The sequence below is a fragment of the Rana temporaria genome, chromosome 2, assembly GCF_905171775.1.
Source record: "Rana temporaria chromosome 2, aRanTem1.1, whole genome shotgun sequence".
NCBI classification, from domain to species: domain Eukaryota; kingdom Metazoa; phylum Chordata; class Amphibia; order Anura; family Ranidae; genus Rana; species Rana temporaria.
Window position 1 is genome coordinate 242,016,663 of NC_053490.1, and position 27,282 is coordinate 242,043,944.

General features: G+C 42.8%; 1 protein-coding gene across 2 annotated transcripts in view; it reads right to left on the reverse strand.

Annotated features, from left to right (window-relative positions):
- The window catches only part of SPNS2 (sphingolipid transporter 2), a 162,167-nt gene that overhangs the window by 74,826 nt on the left and 60,059 nt on the right, over positions 1-27,282 (reverse strand). For both annotated transcript variants that reach the window (XM_040336708.1, XM_040336709.1), the window contains exon 2: positions 15,788-15,853. In XM_040336708.1, coding sequence (XP_040192642.1) covers positions 15,788-15,853 — 66 coding nt within the window. The remainder of the gene's footprint in view (positions 1-15,787; positions 15,854-27,282) is intronic.

Sequence of the window (27,282 nt, forward strand, 5' to 3'; positions counted from 1 at the left end):
TCTCTTTTTTTCTCGTCGAGATCCACGACAGTTTTCCCGACGAAAAACATACACACGACTGTTTTCCTCTGCAAAAAGGCTCTGCCACCAATTTTCTTGATGGATTTTGCCGAGGAAAACGGCCGTGTGTACAAGGCCTCATACCTAAAAGAGAATTCCAGAAGTATGACCAGAATAATTAGTGTATATGTATATATATACTGCTCTCATATATATATATATATATATATATATATATATATATATATTCACACACACACAAAGTATATGATGATGCCAGTGCTGTCGTTTCTAAGTTATAGCATTCTGAAAACCCTGTATGTGCAGCTGTACCACCAGCTGGCTGCTTCTAGTCCCTGTGCATTATTCTGAATATTCCAAAACTTAAACATTTTGAAAACGTTAACTTGGAACTGGCCTTAGAGCCGGTTCAAGCTGGGGCAGCACGACTTGCAGAACAACTCGGCAAGGCGATCTGCCCACAACTTCAGAGGCGACTTGTAAAATGACTTCTATATTGAAGTCAATGCAAGTCGCCCTGAAGTCATTTTGCCTATAGTTCTATTTTTTTTTTTTCACAAGAAAGCCTTTAGTTCTATTTTAATGAATAGAATGTATTAGTGTAAAAGACCCTGAGCCTTTAGAACCACTGTACCATATTTTTTCATGTAGTTCAACAACAATTAGGTTTATAACTCCTTTGCATAACTGATTTAATAGACAAAAATGGAGGCTTAACTAAAAATATCATCCAGAATGGTACTGAAGCAGCAACACAGAAAGCATGGAAATGAATTTAATGTATGAGTCACATGTGATTATCAGCAATTATGACGTTATTATTTGGTATAAAACAGAACAAGTATGCCATATTTTAATTACAGACATTATTATGTAGAATGTTTGCTATTAATATATTCCATATGTGACTAACTTAAAAATGTTAAAATGAACGCCATATATTTATTTTACTGGGTGTAGAGCTTGGCAATCATCTTTAAAATTAATGTTGGGTAATAATTAAAGCATTGATGTAGAGCAATTGCTAGTCCAAAAATATATGAAATAAGGAATTTAATATGTGTGCTATCAATCTAAATGCTTTTTATACTGTATAAAAAGTGAGCAGACAGGACCAGCGAAAGTGTTGCCCATAGCAGCCAGTTAGCTCTTATTTTTAGATTTCACAACTATAATCTAATTGGTCAGCATTGGCAGCACATTCGCAAGGCTTTTTAAATGTTAAAATAACATTTTCGGAAATTGTGAAAATATTGAAAGGTTAGCAGAAAACTCAGAGGGCAGGGAGTACACTGACCAGGCTGATCAGATAGGGATATGTCACGTTAGGCAGGAAACTAGATCTTTGGCACACCCTTGCACTGTACTGTGATGGCCATTAATCTGTTCGCTGCAGAGCTCCCGATGAATGATAATTGTGCAAGGCTAAAAGAAGAAAACCACACCCATGTGGACACCCAGATTGTAAGAGCCCTTTAGAATTATTGATTTACAATAAGTACCGCATTTTACAGACTGAAGTGTTTATGCCATATTTCACAAAGATTTATTAAGCCCATAGAACAAAACATCACTAGCTCACCAATACATGACTGCTGAGAAAAATGATGACAGCCTATTTTTTAATTATACATACATTACTAGCATTACTAGCAGAGATTTCAAAGCTAGTAAACAACTCAAAGCGAATACATATCTAATAATGACAGGATGATGTTATGTCACATTCTCTCGCTGCAAGGAAATCAGTCTATACTGCAAATTGTATTAGAGAGGTGATAAAGTGATTCATATGATGGTGCTAATCTTTTCTCCAAGCTCGGAAATATGAATCAAACTCATCTATCTTTTGAACTCGTTTACTATAGAATATTGACAGACGCTCAAATAAGATGTGTTAGAAAATAACAACAAAGGGCCAGATTCACGTAGGGCGGCGTAAATGTAAGCGGGCGTAGCGTATTGTATTTACGTTACGCCGCCGCAACTTAGAGAGGCAAGTGCAGTATTCCCAAAGCACTTGCGTCTAAAGTTACGGTGGCGTATCGTAAATGTGCCGGCGTAAGCGCACCTAAATCAAATGAGGAAGAGGTGGGCGTGTTTTATGCAAACTAATCATGACTCCACGTAAATGAAATTTCGAACGAACGTCGCATAAAATTACGCCCGCTCAATGCTTAGTCGACGTGAACGTAACCTACGCACAGCCCCATTCACTGACGACTTACGCAAACGACGTAAAATACGACGCTGTTCGTACATTTCCGACGTCCATACCTAACATGACTTACCCCTGCTTTATAAGGGGTAACTTTACGCCGGCGTATGTCTAACGTAAACAACGTATCTTGATACGCCGGGGCGCACGTACGTTCGTGAATTGGTGTATCTAGCTAATTAGCATATTAGACACGGAAAAATACGGAAGCGCCACCTAGCGGGCAGCGTAAATATGCACCCTATGAATCAGGCGCCGAGTTGCGACGGCTCGCACTCAGAGTTACGACGGCGTATCTGGAGATACGCCGTCGTAACTCCTATGTGAATCTGGGCCAGTGTGTGTATAGTTACCTTGGAAACTTGAAGGATAACTACACTGTGTGCACAATTATTAGGCAAGTTGTATTTTAGAGGATTTATTTCATTATTGAACAACTACAGTGCCCTTGGTCAATCCAAAATGTTAATAAAATTCAAACCAAATATTTATAAAAAGAAAAAGTGAGCTTTTGACTTTCTTAGGAGAATATCTGTATGCACAATTAGGCTTAATATACACGGGACGTTACAACCTCTTCTGAACGATTTAACTTGACAGATAGTAACCCACGTTTAAAACGTCAGTTTTGCCACTTTGTCATGCCACGTTTAGCAGCGTTTTGCCACATTTGCATTTAGAAGCGCTTAAAATAGCCAAAAACTAAAAAAGGCCTGTAAACAAAACACGGCTAAATGTGGGTTACTGTGTTTAGCCCTTGAAATGGCTCTAAACTCAGCATCTGAACACATTTTTTTGCTTTCCAAAAAAAGCCTCTAAACCCAACTGCCTAGAAACTATTATAAAGGACGCTGTGTACATGTACTGATAAGATAACATAGAGGAGAGCTCAGGAGCAGTTGAAAAAATATGCACAATTAGGCCCCTTCCACACTGGGGCGGGATGTGCGGTGGCTTTACCGTCTGAATTGCCGCGGTATTCGGCCGCTAGCGGTGCCGTATTAATCCCCCGCTAACGGCCGAAAAGGGTTAATACCGCCGGCAATGCGCCTCTGCAGAGGCGGTTTCCGATACTTTTTAATGGGAAGGAGCGGTAAAGGAGCGGTAAACACACCGCTCCTCTCACCGCTTTAAAGATGCTGCTGGCAGGACTTTTGAAATGGTCCTGCCAGCGCATCGCATTCACATTGAGAATGCAGTACAGGAGTTTTTCAGGCGGTATTTAGGCGCTATTTTTAGAGCTAAACCGCATGAAAACTCCTCAGTGTGGAAAGGGCCTTATTATGCAACTAAATGAAAAACTAACATTTTCCCATCTCACTTGTTTATTTTTTGTCTGTTAAAGTGAGAAGAATAAACAAACAACTCAAAATTTACAAATAAACATTTCTGACATTAAAAAAAACAAAAACAAATCTGTGACCAATACAGCCCCCCTTCTTTTCAATAACAGTCATAAGCCATGTCAAAAGTCACAAGTCATGGACTTTTTGTGCAACAGCAACCACAGCCTCTTAGGCCTTGTGCACACAACCGAACATGTCCGCTGAAACTGGTTCGCGGACATGTCCGACCGTGTGTAGGGCCTAGCGGACAGTTTTCCAGGCCTAGCGGACAGGTTTCCAGCGGACAAAAGTTTCTTAGCATGCTAAGAAACTTGTCCGCTGGAACCATGTCCGTCGGACATGTCCGATGGTTAGTACGACTCATCGGACATGTCCGCTGGTAATGACGTATAACCAGCGGCCCGAAATCCCGCGCATGCGTCAAATTGATTCGACGCATGCGTGGAAGCATTGAACTCGCGTGTTAGAGAACGTCAGTGTCTTATACGTCACCACGTTCTCTGTCCGCTGGGATTTTGGTCTGATGGTGTGTACACTCATCAGACCAAAAGCTCCCAGCAGACATGTCCGATGAAAACGGTCCGCGGACCGTTTTTTATCGGACACATCTGCTCGTGTGTACAAGGCCTCAGACACTGTTCAGAGAGGTGTACTGTTTTCTTCACTGTAAATTTCCCACTTAAAGTAGTTGTTAACCCACATTTGGTCATTTACACTATGCGTTCTGTATGCTAATAGAGGGCCCCCCCTGCCTCTGTGTTTTATTAAAAAAATACCTCCTTCACCGTATTTCAAGGCGACTCCCAGCGCTCATGTAAGATGTACTTCCTCTCTGCCCATCCTGCAGAAGCAGGGGGCAGGGCTGAGGTTTCCCTGCTGACCTTTGTGGGACGCAAGGAGGAGAGGATACAGCCGGTCACATGATTTCCGGGACCTGCCGTGAGTTATGGTGAAGGAGGTATTTTTTTAATGAAACATAGAGACAGCTGGGCACTCTATTAGCATACAGAACAGATATAGTATACCAATGTGTATGTTATTCCTGTAGCAGGAGGGGGGTGGGGCAGCACTGTCACTAGGTGATACGCTGAGAAGGGGGGGAGCACAGAGGAGACAGACACAGGATAGGGCTGCGAATGACGGAGGCACGCAAATAGACCACAATGTCAGGAGCTCAGCAGCCATGATTATCGTGTTTGCATAGGGGAGGGGAGAAACTGGCAGGATCAGCCAGGTTTTTTAGGTGTCACAGGGGTTCAAATTATACATCACAAGCACTGTGCTGTATAAAATGCTTTAAAGGAACATAAAAACTGGCAGTAGGTTTAGGAGTTGATTTTGAGTGCAACTTTAACCCAAAAAGGTCAAACAAGCTCATCTTTAATAATACCAGCCCATACCAGTATCCCACCTCCACCTTGCTGGCATCCTAGTAGAAGTGGGGCTCTGTGCCCCTTAGTGATCCAGCCACAGGCACATCCATCTGGTCCATCAAGAGTCACTCTCATCTCGTCAGTCAATAAAAACATTAAAAATTCATTTTTCTAAAAAGATATAACTAACGTAACTATTTTTTTTTTTTTTGCAAGCTATTCAAGATATACCATTTATAGTAAAGGAGGAGTCCAGCCTGAGCTTTTTAGGCTGGGCTTCTCCTATGGGTCACAGGAGTGCAACTTGTTTTGCACTCCTGTGACCCGTTTTCAGCAGAGAGCACTCTGAAGTCAGCTCTCCGCCGACGTCACTGCCATCAGTCGGGGGAACGCGTCATCCCGACTTCCAAGTCTGGATCCGCCAGCTGCCCTGATTGATGGCAGTCTCCGCAAGCCACTAAGACAGCCTCTCCCCGCCCCTTCACTGCTCAGCACTCCAATGAGCACTGAGATGTCGAGCAGAAGCTATGTTGACTGACAGTCAGCATCGCTCTGCTTGGGGAGGAGTATGAACTGAGCCATTGGCAGTGTTCAGTGGCTTGGTTCTCAGTGCAAAGATTGCCGGGGGATGATGCTGCATTCGCCGAGTTAAGTATGAATAGGGAATTAAAAAAAAAACATACTTCTCTTTTAAGTTCAATAAAATCATATGTTTTTTTTTTAATCTGATCCCATTTTTTAATTAGGATTTTGATTATGACCTCAACTAAGGTCTGTACTAAGAAGCATGTTTGGATATTATGTCCAATTAAATTCTGCTAATTCTGCCATCACCCATTGGTTACTACTGGCAAAAGCCTTTCCTTGCTTTGAGATTGATAAATACTCATGAGTCCCATTCCCCTTAGATTATCAATAATATGTGTGTGTTGGTACCTATTTTAAGCCTACGCTGCAACAATAAAAATTACGTTTCATATTATACAATAAAAATCTTTTTACTTGGGAGCCATTTTCTTGTTAGCTGTTAACCTGAGCAAACATTGTGCTCTGATATTCACAGCAGGGAACTGCATATAAATACAACCGCAAGGTATATTAAATGTGAAGGGGTTGACATACTGTGTGCAGGCAATGGCCTCCAATGATGAATCATTTTTAGACAGCTTTTATTTAAAGCTTTAACCCTTTTCACCCATTTTTCCATTCCTACCGATTGCATTGGCAGAGACTTGACAATAGAAAGGGCATGGTGTCCCACAGGAGAACCTAATGTGATCCTGAGTGTTTTAGACTGTTACAAATACATTTTACGTATTTGAACCAGAAAACCATTAGCTTTTCTAGCACAATTCAGTAGTTCCATCATATCTACATGTTCTCTGCATAAAAATGTTATGTCTGTATGTCCATGCATGTTCAAGCCTTACAGGAAGCAATGGGTAAATTATGCCTCACATGAATGACTAGGTAATTGACAGGAGGCACACAGGAGGCTCCAATAATCCAGGAACAAATTGCCATACTTGTCAGTTTTCATCATACATTAGCTGCTTTGGGCTTTCTGTCCACTGACTGCTGGCCCCAGAAAACACAATCCATATACATCTAATAATTGAAAAAACGAGAGGGAGCTGGCAGAATTTGGCATATCAGAGAGAAACACAAAATTGTTTCTGAATGACTATAAGGAACTGCCTGTTGAGCTAGCATGACCCCAAACCCAACCCCTACAGGCTTTCCAAAAGGGTGTCATAAGACACGTGAACACCAACATCTTCAACTATCTAAAGAGACCCTGTCACCAAACCATTCATTTTAACAAAAATCTTCCTGTAAGATTATACATGCATGAAACATATTTTATACATGATGTTGGCCTGTAAAATATCCCTTGTGTAGACATCCAAAAGCCATTAGCATGCTAGGCACCACCATCTTAAATGTGATATCAACAGCCTCAGCAGACTCTCTCCAATGACACCTTATAGAATTCTCCTTCACTCTTCCCTCTGCAGCTACATAAATGGTCATATAGGCAGGTGATGGGCGGAGGAGGGGTTTGGCTAGCACAGACAGTAATTAGACAATTGTAGAAGAGGAGAGGGCTATGATGTGCAGGGAAGAGGTTGTACTAGAGAACCGACTAGTCATATTTTAAGACACATTTCACTGCAAGTAAGCACAAAAAAAAAAAAAATACTTGATTTTTCTATGCTTATAGACATATGAAAACCTGCGTGTTTCTAGCTTTAATACTTAAAAATAATGGGCATATATACTAAAGAAGCAAAGGCTGTTGAAGTTTCACTTTGTCAGGGAATGTATACTTTTTTTCCATCATCCAATCATGTGTAACATAAAAATTAACATAATTTGTATGTGTATCATGTGTAATATAAAAATTAAATAAAAAAAGTTCATTTTACCACATTTACTAAAATACATGAGAATTCCTTGGCAAAGTGAGAATTCACTTTACAAAGTAAATGTACTTCATGAGCTTCAGGCACTGTGCAAAGTAATGTACTTGAGCTTTATACACCAGGTATTGATGTGGAGGCTGAAAGGAGGAACCACAGTGTTCAGCGGGGGGCACTGCTATCCAACACACCCAGAAGTGCCAATGAGCAGCAAAACTTATGAAGATAGCAAAATTTCTGCATACCACCTACTGGAAAGTGACTAATTATTACCTTCTTTTACAGGGTACTGTCAGTTTTACTTTCAGTGAGGAAGTGGCAAGGTCACTAAGGGTTGATTTTAGGGGTTAGGTATAAGGTTAGGTATAGAGAGTACAACCACTCTGGCTATTATTAAAGCGGGAGTTCCCCCTCCAAAAAATGTTTACCCTTAGATTGATGCTCATTTTGTCTAGGGGAATCGGCTAGTTGTTTTAAAATCAAAGCTGTACTTACCGTTGTAGAGAGCGATCTTCTCCGCCGCTTCCGGGTATGGTCTTCGGGTATGGGCGTTCCTTCTTGATTGCCAGTCTTCCGACAGGCTTCCGACGGTCGCATCTATCGCGTCACGTTTTTCCGAAAGTAGCCGAACGTCGGTGCGCAGGCGCCGTATAGAGCCGCGCCGACGTTCGGCTTCTTTCGGCTACTCGTGACGCGATGGATGCGACCGTCGGAAGCCTGTCGGAAGACTGTCAATCAAGAAGGAACGCCCATACCTGAACACCATACCCGGAAGCGGCGGAGAAGATCGCTCTCTACAACGGTAAGTACAGCGTCGATTTTAAAACAACTAGCCGATTCCCCTAGACAAAATGAGCATCAATCTAAGGGTAACAAATTTTTGGAGGGGGAACTACCGCTTTAACAGCAACAAATATTTGCCTTCAGTTACTCCTTTTAGACATAAGGCTATTATAATCTTGAACTAAGGATTCATTTAGATTTTAGTGTTGAAAACCATGGGTCAAATAACTTTAAAATGCAACAAATACAAATGGAATTTAAAAGGGAGCGTTAATGGTTTTATGTAAATGGTATTCTGTTTTTTTTCCCATGGTCAAGAAACAATGTGCTGCAATGCATAGGTTTGAATGAGCCCTATATATTTTTAACTGTTAGTTTTGGAATCTTTATTTTACGGTTTGTATAAAATCATTGTTTTACATATACAATGTAATACATGACAAATTATTTTTGCTTTGGAGCCTTCCTTTATGTATGCAAAAACAAGGGGAAAGGCTGATGCCATGAAAGTCAGCTAAAACATCATTTTAATTTTGTAGGTTGACAGCAGTCAAAAAACCAACGCGTTTCGACCAACAGGCCTTAATCATGGCGCCACAATTAAGGCCTGATGGCCCAAACGCTTTGGCTTTTTTGACTGCTGTTCACCTGCAATAATAAAATAATGTTTTAGACGTCGTTCATGGCACCAGCCTTTCCCCAGCCTTTTTTGCATGGATTGTACACAGTCATTACACAGGAGGTAGCAGCTTGGATGCACCTGTTCCATTTCCTTTATCTGATTGAAACCTTTTAACGAGACCTCTGGTAAAAGATGAGTCATTGTTTTGAGAACTTATTTGAATTCTGTAAAGAATGGGCTTCTTTCAACATATTAAAGAAAGGTACATAGTTAACATGTGAAAAGGAGACTAGAGCTCCATCTACTGCCTCAAGTAGAAAAACAACTTATAAATATGCAATTTTTCATATTTATGTGATTAACCACTTCAATACAGGGCATTTTCACCCCCTTCCTGCCCAGACCAATTTTTAGTTTTCAGCGCTGTCGCACTTTGAATGACAATTGCGCGGTCGTGCGACGTGGCTCTCAAAAAAAATTGACGCCCTTTTTTCACACAAATAGAGCTTTCTTTTGGTGGTATTTTTTTGCGCTGTAAACAAAAGAAGAGCGTCAATTTTGAAAAAAACACAATATCTTTTACTTTTTGATTTAATAAATATCATAATTTTTTTTTTTTTAACTTTTTTTCCCTCAGTTTAGATCGATACGTATTCTTCTACATATTTTTGGTAAAAAAAAATCGCAATAAGCGTATTTGATCGGTTTGCGCAAAAGTTCTAGCGTCTACAAAATAGGGAATAGAATTATGGCATTTTAATTTATTGTTTTACTAGTAATGGCGGCGATCTGCGATTTTTATTGTGACCGTGACTTTGCGGCGGACATATCGGACACTTTTGACACATTTTTGGGACCATTCACTTTTACACAGCGATTAGTGCTATAAAACTGCACTGATTACTGTGTAAATGTGACTGGCAGGGAAAGGGTTAACACTAGGGGGCGCTGAAGGGGTTAAATATGTTCCCTAAAGTGTGTTCTAACTGTAGGGGGAGGGGGACTCACAAGGGGAGGAGATCGATGTGTGTTCCTCTGTACTGGGAACACACATCGGTCTCCGCACCGCTGACAGGACATGGATCTGTGTTTTTACACACACAGATCCATGGTCCTACCGTGATTGCAGGCAATCGCGGGTGCCCGGTGGACATCGCGGCCACGCGGCACGCCCACTGGGTCCCAAGCAATGCGGCGGGGGCGCGCGCCCCCTAGAGGCCGGAAAAGCAAGGACGTCATATGACGTCTAGTTTGAAGGATGAAAGGTCCCTGCCGACGTCATTTTACTATGACTCGGTAGGAAAGAGGTTAAAAACATTATTTAAAAAAAAAAAAAAAATTTAGTCTCTACCTAAATAAACAAAGGCGGAAAACCAATATATCTATCTCCAAAGTCATGCTACATTATACATAATATTTCTTGCCAAGTCTCCGCAATCAGACATTAATTAGAGATCAGTCCTTTCACTGCTTTGAAAATGTGTTACTGCAGCTTAGAGACAATGAGACTTATGTCATGTTCTGTACATTTTGGTATTTAAGTAATAGCTTGTTGATGGAGAAGAGTAAAAATGTAAGCAGATGTCTTTCATTGGCAAGAAAGGAACTTTGAATCTAGCCAAATAGACCACTCTTCATTGTGTTCTTAGGATATATTTAATGATGAGAGCTGCTATAAATCACTTGTGTATTATTCTTGCAGTTCATAGATGTACATGACATGATGCCTAGAATGTTTGTATTGTACTCCGCCTCATATCAACCTGAACCATGTATAATACAAAAGTTTCCGTGGAGGCTGTCATGGAAGAATCCCAAGAGTCCCGGTAGTGCTATTGCTTTCAAAGAGATCACTAAGAAGGAGTTCCTTACAGTAGAAATGGTTGCTGTGGGATGACATTGCTTAAAGGGATTTGTTTTGCCAAAATTAACAAAAATGACACAAGATTATGTGCAGTGACACACTAACATTTATTCAAATGGGTCCCAGGAAGGTGCGAGAAGCTGCAGACAAAAATAATACAGGAACTTTTTTCAAAATCCTGCGCCACAGCACAGTGATCTTATTTGCCTTAGGCCCCTTTCACACATGTGAACATATTAACATTTCTTGAAAATTCTTCAAGTAGTGAAGACTAAATATTCATAATTACTTTACTATTCATCACATTTTAATTGAATCTCCTTTAGCCCTGGTTCACATTGATGCTACTTTTAAATCGCACTACTTCACTTGAAGTAGCGTGATGTGAAAGTAGCAAGGTCAGCGCGATTTTAGGTGCTACTTGATAGACATCTGTGTGGCTTCATGCACAGATGTCTATTAAAGTCGCACCTGAAATCAGCAAACGTAGTGCAGGAATCGTCGTCGCAAAAACGTCGTCGCACCGATTGGAAAAGTGCCATTGCCTCCAATAGGCTGCGACTTGTCATGCAATTTGATCTCTCAAATCGCATAAAAAATCGCTCCAATGTGAACCTAGGCTAAAAGTTGCAATAGCCAACTATATGACTGTACGAAGGTTTAAAGGATAAAGTCGTTTAAAACAAATTACCCTTTTTAAACTGTATTTCCACTTTTGAAGCCCAACAGACATAATATCTACTTTATATGTATTACACATTCTCATTCATATAGCATAACTTAAAAAAAAATATTTAAAAATCACAGATTACCTTTTTTAGATGCTCTTTTGTGGAAACAATGTTAAATTCTACATAGTACTCTTTGTTTATGAGAGGCCTGGGCAGCTGTGTTTTCCATCATTAACCCTGGCTGTACCATGCTGGCAGATCTCATCAATGTAAGCTAGATTTGAACACTGTCTGTGCTAACGAAGGGTTAAAGGTTTAGTAGCTGGGCTTCTTGCATTTAAAGGATCACTAAAGATAATTATATATTTTTTTAAAACAAACATTTTATACTTACCTCCACTGTGCAGCTCGTTTTGTACAGAGTGGCCCCGAACCTGGTCTTCTGGGGTCCCTCGGTGGCTGTCTCGGCTTCCCCTCCCTCCGCAAGAACTCAACACCTTCATGCGAGCGTGCTCGCATGGTGTTGAGTTCTTGCGGGCGCGCTCCCGTGATACACCTGTTGGCTATAACCACTCTCTGTATCACTCTGCTCCGCCCCCCGGCACGCCGCATCATAGGATGTGATTGACAGCAGCGCAAGCCAATTGCTGCGCTGCTTTTAATCCATCCACTGTAACCAATCAACGGCCAGGCTGAGCGGCAAAGAGGATGTCGGGGGCGAGTGCGGGACTTTCGAGGGGTCAGGCAAGTAAAACGGCAGGGGCTGGGGGGGGCTGGTATCGTCGAATGTTTTTTCACCTTAATGCATTGAATGCATTAAGGTGAAAAAACGTGAACCTTTACAACCCCTTTAAACATAAATGAGAAGAAACTCTGTCATTAGGACAGACTCACTCTGACATTGTTCAAAAATCCTTGAATCAGCCATGCCATGCCGCCTTATTCCTAGAAACATCTAAAAAGGTAGGAAATATTCCTCTAAAAAATGTTTAGGGTATACTTTAGGTATGCTGCAAATGAGGGACAGTTGGGAGGCATGGAATGAAAGACAAGGTAAGGTCCCCAGAAGAGCTTGCTTTTTTGACTCAAACTGTACACATTAGTTGAAAGTCATGTGGGCAATGAAATAAGGATACAGATAAACAGATGAGCAGCCACAATCCTTCCACCATCAGACACCATGATGGGGGAGAAGATAGCAGTAAAATGATTTCTAAATATTACTCCATATTTCTAACTTGATTGAAAGTACAGTAAAACCTTGGTTTGCGAGCATAATTTGTTCCAGAAACATGCTTGTAATCCAAAGCACTTGAATATCAAAGCATTTTTTTTACAGGGTATAAAAGAGAAGAGAGGCGCCTCTAAGTGTAGCAATAAGTTGCTAAATGTTGTACCTTCATTAAATGTAACCGTATTGCTACACTTGGAGGCTCCTCTCTTCTTTTTTATACTCAGTTGTGACATGACACTACTCTTATATCAAGACATCGCTTGTATACCAAGGCAAAATTTATTAAAACATTTTGCTTGTCTTGCAAAATGCTCTTAAACCAAGTTACTCTCAAACCAAGGTTTTACTGTACCACTGTTGCTAGAGTCATTATCTGGCTGATCCAAAGACTTGAATGGTCACTGACTACATTTCTCTCATTCATCTCACAGATTTCCATTAATCAATTATATTTTTGTTTATTTATAATCTTACAGGACCCCTGAGAAAACCATTTACAAATATTCTAGTCATATAGCCAACCAAAAATGCAAATTCATTTAATTTCTGATCTCTACTTGAAAAGAATCAAGTTAAAGACAAAAGAATAACTAAAGATAAAAAGATAAAAGTATGGCAACATTTTATGACAGTATTCCCTTTCCACAGCAAATGCCCCAGCAGTGCTTAATGCTAGAGGTGACACATTATCACTGTTTTGTCTTCACAGAACATGCTTCTTAGACAGATTCTCCCAGGGGGAATGTGTAACTAAGAGCAGCATTTTCACATATTTTAACACAAATTAAACTGAAATTGTTGCAGAGCCCACAACATCGGGCAATTGTCAAAGAGATATGAACATGTTAATTGTAAAGCTACTATCAGGCGTTAGTCTTGGTATTTATTTGGAATATCAGTGAGAAAGAACCAAGTGTATTATTTCTGTAACAGAGAAGTAGAGCAGCAGTTCACCATCGGAAGAGCCAAAGCACCATCTGGAACGTCTGTTTAGTCTTCCCAATCTGTTTTGGTATAAGTATCTGAATCTGAAGGAAAAAAGGAATGTAAAATCCCAAGTGTGGCCCTCTTTGCTCATACTGGCAAAGCCACACCACACTGTTTGCTCAGTCATTAGGGCTTATATAAAAAATGATGCAAAGAGCCACAACAATTCAAATGCTACTAAAGTGCAAAACTCATTGGGTATATTATTGTTCCTTACAATCTGTGTGCTCATAGTCACTATTATAACTTTCAAAAGCCATAATCAGACAGAAAACAGGTGTCACTGGTACCTTTGGGGTGGAAGGTGCAGATGGCAAGCTGAGCAGGGTGAGTAGCAAGGGAATAAACCAACATTTGCCAATAATTCATAAACCACTTATGGAGTTTCAGGTAAGGAAAGTGGCACTTAATAGGGAATTCCTCTTTAATGAGGCAAGAGCTTTGTGTAATAGCAAGATTCCGAGGAGAATAATCCGCAATAACAGCCATTATATCAGGACTAAGAACACAATGTAAAATCTGCAATTTTCAACCATTTGAAAGTGGACATGTTCTATAAAATGTTGCATTTAGCATAGTAGACAATTTAAACACAGAAATAATTGTGTGCTTAGTGCAAAGGAAGTAATGCAGCAACCTATATTCTTGACACAAGGTAATACAAAAATAATGAATCTTTCTTTATCCCCTGAAGAAATCCGTTGCACCAGATGAAATGCGTGTGGGGCGAGGCCAATGGCATATGATGTTGTACACCTGCAGTTGATCCCTGGTGTGGTGTGTTTTGCATGTGTTACTCTGTAACCTGAGTGCAGTATATCTGCTTTTAATAAATTGTGTGGTTTTAGCATACTACTCTATGTTCCTTTGTTCTTTCTCCTACCCATTATTACTTTAAGGTGCTTCTTTTGGATGTCCAGTGAAGGACTCTAGAGGTGGTGGAGTCAGCGGTTACCTGAGTGATGGCCCCCCAATTGGATGATTTTGTAGCTGTTAAGCTCTTGTGATTTGGAAACCATTACCATTTGGTAAGGGAACTGGCACACTTGTCTGTAAGGATAGGTTGGGATTCTTACACGTGGATTCTCATCATTTCAAGATTTTACATTTGGACTTTAACTACTTGCCGACCAGCCGCCGTAGTTCTACAGCGGCAGGTCGGCTCCCCTGCGCGAAAGCCTGTACAATAACGTCGGCTCTCTTTGCGGCCACTAGGGGTGCGTGCACGCCGCCGGAGGTGCGCCCCCCGCTCGTCCCTGACTCCCGTGCGGGTGCCCGGCGAGCGCGATCGCCGCCGGGCACCCGCGATTGCTCGTTACAGAGCGAGGACCGGGAGCTGGGTGTGTAAACACCCAGCTCCCGATCCTGTCAGGGGAGAAATGCCTGACCGTCTATTCATACAATCTATGAACAGCGATCAGTCATTTCCTCTAGTGAGGCCAGCCCCCCTACAGTTAGAACACACCCAGGGAACATACTTAACCCCTTCCCCACCCCCTAGTGTTAACCCCTTCCCTGCCAGTGGCATTTTTATAGTAATCCAATGCATTTTTATAGCACTGATCGCTAAAAAAATACCAATGGTCCCAAAAATGTGTCAAAAGCGTCTGAAGTGTCCGCCATAATGTCGCAGTACCGGAAAAAACCTGATGATCGCCGCCATTACTAGAAAAAAATATATTAATAAAAATGCCATAAAACTACCCCCTATTTTGTAAACGATATAACTTTTGCGCAAACCAAATCAATAAACGTTAATTGTGATTTTTTTTTAACGAAAAATATGTAGAAGAATACGTATCGGCCTAAACTGAGAATTTTATATATTTTTGGGGGATATTTATTATAGCAAAAAGTAAAAAATATTAATTTTTAAAAAAATTGTCGCTCTATTTTTGTTTATAGCGCAAAAACTAAAAACCGCAGAGGTGATCAAATACCACCAAAAGAAAGCTCTATTTGTGGGGAAAAAAAGGACGCCAATTTTGTTTGGGAGCCATATGGTCCGGGGGTTAAGTGGTTAATATATTTTTCTTTGAAGTTTACCCCTTTTGTTATGCACAAATGTATTATGTGATTTATATTTCACCATCTATATGATCCACATTGTTTATTAAGGTTTAATATGACTTCATTTTATTTTTTCACACATATAACTTTGTATTGCTCATCACTACAGAAATATTGCTTTTGCTATTTAATATTGCTGATAAATTATAATAGATAATTTACAAAGGAGTTTTACCTGTCTGTAGCAGACCAGCACCACTATCCTTCACTCCAAAGTGTTGCTGAATGTCCAGTAGAACACCTGTAAAATACAGACACAATAGGTCAATCTACTGTTCTTATTTACATGATGCGTCTGTAACGGACTGACATGGTGCACACTTACTTACAATAAAGGAAAAAAATGGAGAATCCCCCAAAGTGGGGCTTTTGAGGCAACAGTAGTTAAAGTAGTCAAAGTTAGTACAAAAATATAATTATTTAATAATCAACAAAAAATATACATATATGACATAATGGTTTAAAAACAACACATAGGGAAGTGTCAGTTGAAACAAGGAGAGAGTCCACAATACGAATACAGGGCCCAAAACTTACAATAAAGAAATGTTACTGTACAGTTCATGTATTTATTTCTCTTGAGTAACCAAATTTACACCATGCACATTTAAAAATGAAATGGAATTTATCTTCAGAACACAGAAATTACACAAGACTCACAATATCCAGAACAAATAATAAGAATAAAGGAAGAAGTCAAGTACTGAAATAATGAGAAGAAGCAGATGAAGTTTGTCCATGCCCTGCATTGCCTAATGCATCCTCTCTCCAGGACACAAGCTCAATTGCTTTGTAAATACTTGCACATTTAGGTCAATATAGAGTACCAATGAAATGAGTTTTGCTTTCTTTGTATGCGGTTTTGTGTTTGTAGCCAGGAAAGGTCTGCTGCACGGTGCTGTAAATGCATCTCCCTATTCTTTTATATTGTAACATTATGTGGGTATCCTATTATAAGAGCACTGACTGAAGATTACAAAAGTACAAATATTGATTTTAATAGATTCTTTAATAGCACTACCTTTCCATTAGCTATATAACTTTTTTTATACAGCGGATGCATTTTTAAATAGTGAATAGTTACTGGCATCACTATAAAATATTTACTTCTACAGACTGTACTGATAGTTTCTTCCTAATTCAATGTTTTCTTGCAAATAGCAAATACTATGTTTACCTTAGATATTGGGCTGTTCGCTATCTGTGTCAAACTTTTCAGGCTGACCCTTCCTGTTGTTGTTGTTATCACATGTGTAATGTGACAGTTTTACAAAGCATAAGGAAAACAGGATAAGGAAAGTTCACAGAGTTGGCACTTTAGGTACCCACAGAATGTCTATTAATTTATTGGTTTTGCACAATAAATAATAAAACATACCCACTCTCCCAAACCTGTTGTAGAGATTTTGTGCCCGAGGTCATATATAATGGAGCGGAAGTAAATAAAGATGGCCATAGATGCATTGTTTTTGTTCTTAATCAGCTGGTGGGCAAGCATATCCCCCCATCTAACTTGCTTATGTGGATAGGAAAATTAGTTTTTTTCTTTATCAGGCCATATGTATTCTGACAGCGGGGACTCAGCTGTCAGAATACACTGATCAGCATTCCAGCATTGTCTGCAGTCCTGATCGAGTGAAAAAATGTAACATTTCCCAATATTCCCATTCGAGAGAAGCTGATCATTAGATCAACTTCTCTCATGTGGGAAAGGCCATAGATCAGTGGTTCTCGACTCCTGTCCTCAGGACTCACCAACAGGCCAGATTTGAAGTATTACCTTGGGGAGATGCAGACTAGAGTACTGTAATCACTGAGCAGCAAATTATATTTTTAAATTAAATATTTCTTAATATTCCCATTCAAGAGAACCTGATCATTCACTTCTCTCATGCCGGAAAGGCCCTATGGATCAAATAATGCTGAACCAGGCAACTTTCAATCCATCTGAGGCCAACTAAAGAAACTAGGTGTGAGGGTTCTAGCTTTGACTATGTTGAAGTGCTAAGGTTGGTAGGTTATCCTTTATGCAAAAATTCTAGTAGCATAAGCTAAGAATAGCTTTTAACATAAATGAATCATATTCTGGTAGTATAAAAAAAATAATAGCTCCTAACATTGAGTTGCTGAGAAGCATTTGCTTTATTTTAACACAAAAACAACCTTCAATTCAAAGCCTTCAATTCCATTCAAAGGTCCACTTGAAACCTCTTTATTATTTGAGCCAAAAAAGATGAAATCATCCAATAAAGCTCTTATACTCACATTTTCCCACATTTTCTTAGAAAAGTGTGTATAGATTACTGTACCTAGCAACTACCAGTAACGTAGGCTTAGCATTGACTCCCATGAGATATACAGGTGTTCACACACAAGGAGGGGCTGCCTGCACATACGAGATAAAAGATGATGAAACCAATACTACATATAGGCAGGGCAGTATCACCCTTTTCTATGCATGTTGTCTCTTTATGTTTGCATGTTCCCATAATGAGAAGGTTTTCAGCTGGTCAGGTAACAATGTCATAGTCATAACTCCTTTGACTGAGTACTATTTGATCTTTACTGTGCTTTGTTTTATATTGTAGGAACCGATTTTAGATTGTGAGTCATACTAATTCTATTAGGTCTCTAGCGGAGAATAACCTGCCTGAAGTGTGTGATGGTATCTTTCAATGTCTACGTCTCAGGCTGTAAAATTGTATTTTAAGAAATCAGATGATTGTGACCACAGATTGCTATTTTTGTGTCATCGTGTACAAGATACCCCTCTTAAAGACTGTGCCTGCTGTATATGCTAGTTTTATACATTCTCAAGTCCTGGAAACTAGCTCAAGCGTTATACGATGCTCTATGGTTATTTTTCATTTAAATAAAATTCAATCATTCAAGACCCCCTTGGTTACTGACTAGGCCCTAAATGTATGCATCATTTACGATTTCCACAAACATTCACTCTGCATGCTTTCAGGAATTTTTGTTTTATAAAGACAAGTCACTTGTCTTATTCTTACTCACTGATCCAACGCAACATTATGACCACCCACCATAATATTATGGCCACCCACCTAATATTGAGTAGGTCACTTTGCCTCCATAACAGCCCAGACCAATTGAGGCATGGACTCCACTAAACATTCGAAGGTATGCTGTGGTATCTGGCACCAAGCAGTCAGCAGCAGATCCTTTAGCCCTCCACTGACTTATTTCTATGGTGCATCCTGGTGAAATCTCTTCCCCAGCTAACAGAGGCACAAGTACCCAGCACTTCACATTATGTAAATGAAAATGTGATTTATCTGACCAAGCCACCTTTTTCCACTGCTCTGTGGTTCAGTTCTGATGCTCACATGCCTATTGTATGCTCTTTTTGCTGTTAGCACAGGTCAGCATGAGCACCGTGACCAGTCTCTGGCTACATAGACCCATATGGAACATTCGGCAATGCACTGTATGCTCTGACACCTGTTAGAACCAGCATTAACTTTTACAGCAATTTGAGCTACAGTAGCTCCTTTATTGGATTGGCCAGCCTTCACTCTCCATGTGCATTAATGAGTCTTGGCTGCCAATGACCCTGTTGCCGGCTTGGAAGTTTTCCTTCCCTGGACCACTTTTGGTTGGTCCTGACCACTGCAGACTGGGAACATCCCACAATACCCGCAGTTTTGGAGTTGCTCTGGCCTAGTCATCAAGCCATTACAATTTGGCCATTGTCAAAGTCACTCAAATCCTTACGCTTGCCCATTTTTTCTGCTGTGAACACATCAACTTTGGGGACAATATGTTCACTTGCTGCCCAATATATTTCACCCACTATCAGATGCCATTTTAACTAGGTAAACAATGTTATTCACTTTGTCCGTGGTCATAATATTATGGCTGATGTACTCTGAATTTATAAATTTTTATTTATTTCAGGTACTTATATATCGCCATCAATTTACGCAGCGCTTTTTACATATACATTCATATCAGTTCTTACCCTCAAGGAGCTTACAACCTAGAATTCTAGCAAAGCTCCAAGGGTTTCCTAATAGCATTCATTTCCTCACTTCCTACTGCTGCCATTGACAGAATAGGGAACGTGTGACTCAATCTGGAGAAGCACATTAGTCTTATAAAATGTGATTCTCAGCAGAGCATCAAAATAAAACCTGGGTGGAAAGTGTGTTGTAGCATTTACTAACATCATTGATAATTTCCTAACCCACACATGCATCACTCTCAATGTTTATACACACCGAGACACACCTTGGGTTTAATGATGGTAGTTACATAGTCAGTCATGAGCTGAACGCTGGGTACTTTTATAGAGCGTCATACCAAAGTTAACACATAGATCACATGACAATTATAAATATACAATGCAATCTGCAACTGTTTGCAATGCAAAGCAAAAATATTTTAACATGCGCACTGTAAAACTGATTCCTCGCTAATGAAATGAGTTACATGTTTCTGGCTGCATCATGAAAGATTTCGACCTTCTCCCAATTCCATGTAGTGCAGCACTGAGAGTTTCAGTTGCGGTTGGAGTACTCAAATCACAGTAGATCTCTCATACTCCAGCTCATCCATTCCGTAAACGTATTGCATTTGTTTTAATGGATGCAAGGCACTTTGTGACTGGAGCAGCTGAAGAAAAAATGACCCACTAGATACATAGGACACAATTCATTAGTGTGAATTTATTTTTACAGTATGTGTGTCAAAAAATAGTTCACCAGAGTTCGGCTTTAATCCGGGTGACCTTAACTAAAGGACAACCTGAACTTAGGACTGCTGAGAGTGGATTTACCACTATGTGTCTGTGTTCATGTGTGAATGAGAGGATGTTAGGATTCCGTTCAACCTGCGTACACCAAAGCGTGTTGCCAGTTATTCTGAATGGTTATCCTATATAGAGTTGTGCTCATAAGTTTACATACCTTGGCAGAATTTATGATTTCTTGGCCATTTTTCAATAGCCATTGAAACCCCTTTATGTGCATATTATCAGGCCAAAATCACCAGGGTATGTAAACTTTTGATCAGGGTAATTTAGGTAGTTTCTATTGCCATTATGATTTTAAAAGAGTAAATACAATTGATTGATAATAAATGGCTTCAGCTAAACACTAAGGCCTCGTACACACGGCCGAGGAACTCGACGTGCCAAACACATCGAGTTCCTCGGCCAGTTCAGCACTGAAGCCGCCGAGGAGCTCGGCGGGGAGAGAGCTCCCATAGAACAACGAGGAAATAGAGAACATGTTCTCTATTTCCTCGCCGAGCTCCTAGTCGGCTTCCTCGGCCGAAAGTGTACACACGGCCGGGTTTCTCGGCAGAATTCAGCCAGAAACTCGGTCGGAAGCTGAATTCTGCCGAGGAAACTGGTCGTGTGTACGGGGCCTAACCATGAGTGAAAGAAATGTTTTTGTGTTATCATGCATATTCTCTGAAAAATGGCCAAGAAATCATAAGTTCTGCCAGGGTATGTAAACTTATGAGCACAACTGTAGGTACATTTAATATGGCTTAGCACTTTGGCAGCAAAAAAGAACGATTGGAACCTGATACTAAGTTATAAGCTCCCAAACGAATGAAACCATTCTCATAAATAATAGAATGGTGTCCTATCTGGTGCTGAATGTGTTGCTTTTATGATATAGTGCACATTAGGTTTCATAACTCAATGGTCATCTTAATGGCCTGTATAAGATGAAATTATTCACTTCGCAGATCTAAAAATACTTCTCTATGCTTCTGTAATAAAATATTAATTGCATCCGGGAGTGGTTATAATTATGGATGACATACACCATTAGCGTTCCACAAATTGTGTCCATTACACACTGCAGAAACTGCTGTTTGTTTTAATAACACATTTACTTTTTGTAATAAAAATATTTTTAATCGATGATGTGAACTCGATTGCACACAGGAAAGAATTAGGAAGCTGGCACGCCTGTGTCACCTATCATGACATTAACAGCAGATATTCCATTTCCTCCATAACAGGGTCACTGGACTGTTTAGTGAAAATATTTCAAGTCACTGATTTTATTTTTGAAGAATCAAGTCACTAATTTTTTTTCTCTAGCACCAATAAATGTTGAAATTCAGTACAAAGTTCAGTAAGCAATATGTGAATCACTAATGTAAAAATACATCCAAATGTTACATAAAGTAGCACTAAGCCTCTTTGTTTTTTACTAGAACACATCGGATCTATTCGTTTTGTACAGTACAGGGGTCAATTGTATCATGATTTATTTTTAGAAAATCCTACTTAGTTAACATTACCCCCTTCCCTGGTGCCAGTTTGCCCAAACTTCCTGTCAAGAGGCACAAACTAATTTATAAAAAATAATAACAGTTCCATTCAGTACATTCCCATCATGCATAGTACCAATCAACGTGCATGGCTCCTCCTGCAATTCATCGCTGATGTCAGAACAGATCCATGTGCCCAGTAGTCCTTCCAAGGAGCGCCCACGTAAGGGTGGCTCCATAAGACTAAGCAAGGGGAAGGAGCACCTTAAAAACCACAACACAGCTGAGAATACCCTGCTAAGTTCCATACTGTATTCATCATAAAGAACCTATTTATGCAGGAACAAGGAGAAGGTAGACAAAAATATCATGGGATCAAATGAGGACTTCTTCCCTATTGCCTCAATACTGTGCCAATATCATGAGTTGGGCATTGTTACGGAACCATGAACCAGACGTACAACAAGAGATAAGTAAAAATAAGAAGGCTTTATTGAAAATCAAGCTGTAAAGCAAAAGTCCAACGGATGGTGAAACCAGAGGTCAGGAACCAGAAGAGTAGTCAGACGAAGCCAGGATCAGGAACCAGCAGGGAAGTCAGACGAAGCCAGGATCAGGAACCAGCAGAGAAGTCAGACGAAGCCAGGATCGGAACCAGAAGCAGCAGCAGTCTTAGAAGCATGTGCACACAGGAGGACCAAGCAAGGAACTGAAGTCACAGACCTCCTATATATGTGAGCCAGGTATCCAGCTCCTCCCAGTGGGAAGGAGGAGCCGCAGGGTGGGAGGCTACAAGAGACCTAGAAACCAAGATGGCTGCCAGCACATGTCAAACGAAGGAGACAGGAGAGAGGTAAGACCATGACAGTACCTCCCCCTCAAGGGCCCCTCCTCCGCGGTGCAAAAAACGGTTTCTGAGGGAAGCGTGCGTGGAAGGCTCGGAGCAAGGCAGGAGCATGGACATCTGCGGAGGGAACCCAGGAACGCTCCTCAGGACCATAACCACGCCAGTGGACCAAAAACTGCACCCGACCGCGAACCAGGCGTGAGTCCAGGATATTGCTCACCTCATACTCCTCGTGATTGCCCACTTGGACCGGACGAGGCCGAGGAACCGAGGAAGTGAAGCGATTGCACACCAGTGGCTTCAACAGGGAGACATGAAACACGTTGGAGATCCGCATGCCAGGTGGAAGCGCAAGGGCATAGGCTACCGGGTTTACCCTGCGAAGCACTCGGAAGGAACCAACAAAGCGAGGAGCCAGCTTGGGAGTGGGCACTCGAAGGTTGAGGTTGCGGGTGGACAACCATACACGGTCTCCGACCTGGTAGGAAGGAGCAGGCGCTCGTCTGCGATCAGCCTGGAGTTTCTGGCGCTGCGCAGAGACCTCAAGGGACCTCTGGATCTGTACCCAAGAAGCACGTAGAGCAGAAAGGTGATCCTCCACAGCCGGAATATCCTGGGGAGAGAATGCCTCCGGTAACACGGCAGGTTGGAACCCATAATTGGCCATGAAGGGAGACGTCCCAGAGGAAGAGTTCACAGCCGTGTTCCTGGCAAACTCAGCCCAAGGCAGGAGGTCAACCCAATTGTCCTGGTGATCGGAGACATAGCAACGAAGGAATTGCTCCAAGGCCTGATTGGATCGTTCTGCGGCCCCATTGGACTGAGGGTGGTAGGCCGAGGAGAAGGAGAGATGAATCCCCAACTGGGAGCAAAAGGCGCGCCAGAACCTGGACACAAACTGACTCCCCCGATCCGACACTATCTCTTTGGGCAAACCGTGCAACCGGAAGACCTCCCGGGCAAAAATCGTGGCCAACTCTTGTGCAGAGGGTAACTTCTTGAGAGGAACACAGTGGCACATTTTGGAAAACCGATCCACAATCATGAGAATGACCGTATGGCCTCGGGATGCAGGGAGGTCCACAATGAAATCCATCCCCAGGTGTGACCATGGGCGCTCCCCGGTGGCTATGGGTTGCAGCAGGCCCAACGGAAGGTGCCGAGGGGACTTACTTTGGGCACAAACAGAGCATGCCGCTACATATGCGGCGATGTCGGAACGTAGGGAAGGCCACCAGAACAGACGTGAAACAGCCCAGGACAGCTGATTCTTACCAGGATGCCCCGCGGTCTTGGAGTTATGGTAGGTTCGCAACAACCGAGTGCGCAACTCCTCAGGCACAAAACATCTGCCGTTGGGTGTCCCAGAGGGAGCACCAGACTGAGCCGCCAAAATCTGCTCACCAAGGGGAGAGGTCAGGCTGGTGCGAATGGCGGCCAGGATCTGATTCGGAGGTATGACCGAAGTCGGTATAGATTCCTCCCTGGACAGCTCGGAGTACTGCCGTGATAAGGCATCCGCCCTGATGTTCTTGGAACCAGGTAGGTAGGAGACCACGTAATTAAAACGTGACAAGAACAGAGCCCATCTGGCCTGACGTGGTGTCAATCTCTTGGCCTCAGAAAGGTAGGTCAGATTCTTGTGGTCCGTCAGGATGAGAACCGGAACCACCGAGCCCTCGAGCAAGTGCCTCCACTCTTTGAGAGCCTGCACTATGGCCAATAACTCCCTGTCACCAATCTGATAGTTGCACTCCGCGGATGACAGTTTCCGGGAGTAAAACCCACAAGGAAGCAGCGGACCCTCTGGTGTCCTACGCTGAGACAGAAGGGCGCCTACTCCCGTCTCGGACGCGTCCACCTCGAGGACAAAGGGCAACCCAGGGTTGGGATGAGACAGAATCGGAGCTGACACAAAGGCGGATTTTAGGGCCTCAAAAGCCCGGATGGCCTCGAGCGGCCAGACCTGGGAATTACTGCCCTTCCTGGTCAGATCCGTGAGAGGCTTGGCCAGCATGGAGAAGTCCCTGATGAACTTCCGATAATAATTGGCGAAGCCCAAAAAACGCTGCAAGGAACGAAGACCACTGGGCTGAGGCCACTGTAAGACAGCCGAAACCTACTCAGGATCCATGGAGAACCCCTCAGCGGAAATGATGTAACCTAGGAAGGTTACCTGGGATCGGTGAAATTCGCATTTCTCAAGCTTACCGAACAGCTTGTTCTCTCGTAACCGTTGCAACACTCGTTTGACATCCAGAATGTGGGCCTCCCTGGATTCAGAATATACCAAGATGTCATCCAAATAGACCACCACACACTGCTGCAACAGGTCACGGAAAACATCGTTGATGAATTCCTGAAAGACTGCGGGCGCATTGCACAACCCAAAGGGCATAACCAAGGATTCATAATGACCGGTCCTGGTGTTAAAGGCGGTCTTCCACTCATCGCCCGCCTTGATCCTTACCAGGTTATATGCCGCCCTCAGGTCGAGTTTGGTAAAGACCGTGGCCCCTTTAAGGCGATCGAACAGCTCGGAAATCAAGGGTATCGGGTAAGCGTTCTTGATCGTGATGCGATTGAGACCCCTGTAATCGATGCAAGGCCTCAACTCACCGCCCTTCTTTTTCACAAAGAAAAATCCAGCCCCTGCCGGGGACGAGGATTTGCGAATGTGACCACGGGACAGCGCCTCCATCACGTACTCCTCCATGGCCTCATTCTCCGCAACCGACAGTGGATAGACCTTGCCGCGAGGAGGAACGGCACCAGGTTGTAACTCAATGGCACAATCATATGGGCGGTGCGGAGGTAGGGCAACTGCGTGTACCTTATCGAATACATCCCGGTACTGCTCGTATTCAGGAGGCAACAGAGAGTCCGAGGAAGTACACAGCAACTTGACAGGCCCATGGATGCACTTAGCCCCACACTGTGGTGACCATGAGAGGATCTCGGCCGATCTCCAGTCAAAAGTCGGATTATGCTTCTGGAGCCAGGGGTACCCCAAGACCACCGAGTAGTGTGGAGACGAAATAACTTGGAAGCAGACCGACTCTCTGTGAGCGGCACCAATGGCTACCCCCACTGGAAGGGTCTCATGAGTCACGTGTGACGGTTGGAGGGGTCTGCCGTCTATCGCCTCTAGAGCCAGCGGGGAACCTCGAGCCTGTAGAGGAATGGAATTGGCGGCAGCGAACTCACTATCAATGAAAAAACCACCAGCACCAGAGTCCACCAACGCCTGGGTCGTCACCGAGCCCCCGACCCAGGAGAGGACAACAGTGATCAGTGGTTTATCAACACGGGAAACCGGGGACGAGGAGACTCCACCCAAGATCTGCCCCCGACAGGATCTCAGGTGCGAGCGTTTCCCGGACGGTTCGGACATGCCAACCGAAAATGCCCATCGAGACCACAGTACATGCATCGGCCCTCGCGTCTCCGGAGTACCCTCTCCCCCTCGGACAAGCGAGCAAACCCCAGCTGCGAGGGTTCACCCCCAGACAAGTCAACCCCAGGAGGCGTGGGAGGAGAGGGAGGCACGGGTGGGACAGCAAACTTAGGCGCCAAACTGTTAGGAGGCCTCCGCAGGCACTCCTTAAAGGAAGGTCTCTCCCTGAGTCTGGTGTCAATCAAAATCAGGAAAGAAATAAGAGCCTCGAGCTCCACTGGTAGGTCCTTAGCTGCAACCTCATCCTTCAAGGCATCCGAGAGACCATGAGAGAAAGCAGCGACCAGGGCCTCATTATTCCAACCTACCTCTGCTGCCAGGGTACGAAACTCAATGGCGTATTCGGCTACGGATCGTGAACCCTGTCTGACGGACATAAGGAGCTTCGCAGCAGAGGCGGCGCGAGCCGGCACATCGAATACCTTCCGAAGAGAAGCAACAAAACCGGAAAACTCGGCAACCACCGGATTGTTGTTCTCCCATAAAGGACTGGCCCAGGACAAGGCCTTGTCAGAGAGCAGCGAGATCAAGAACCCCACCTTTGATCTCTCAGTGGGAAAGGCATGTGGCAGCAACTCGAAATAAATGCCCACTTGGTTAAGGAAACCTCGGCACTGAGTTGGCTCTCCCCCAAATCGCTGTGGAAGGGGGGCAGAACCGGACATACCCCGAAACACCGCAGGCGCAACATCAGGTGTCGGGGTAGACTCTGGCGCAACAACCGGAGCGGCAGTAGGAGCGGGCCCAGGAGCGACAACCGACCCATCGGCAACGGGAGCGACATGAACCGTGCGTTCAAGCAGGGTTTGCAACGCCACGGCGAACTGACCCAACAGGGACTCCAGCTGATCAAGTCTGGCAACCAGCGTGGGTAGCGAGGATGGCTCTGTACCGTCAAAATTCATGGCTTGGTCCTAATGTTACGGAACCATGAACCAGACGTACAACAAGAGATAAGTAAAAATAAGAAGGCTTTATTGAAAATCAAGCTGTAAAGCAAAAGTCCAACGGATGGTGAAACCAGAGGTCAGGAACCAGAAGAGTAGTCAGACGAAGCCAGGATCAGGAACCAGCAGGGAAGTCAGACGAAGCCAGGATCAGGAACCAG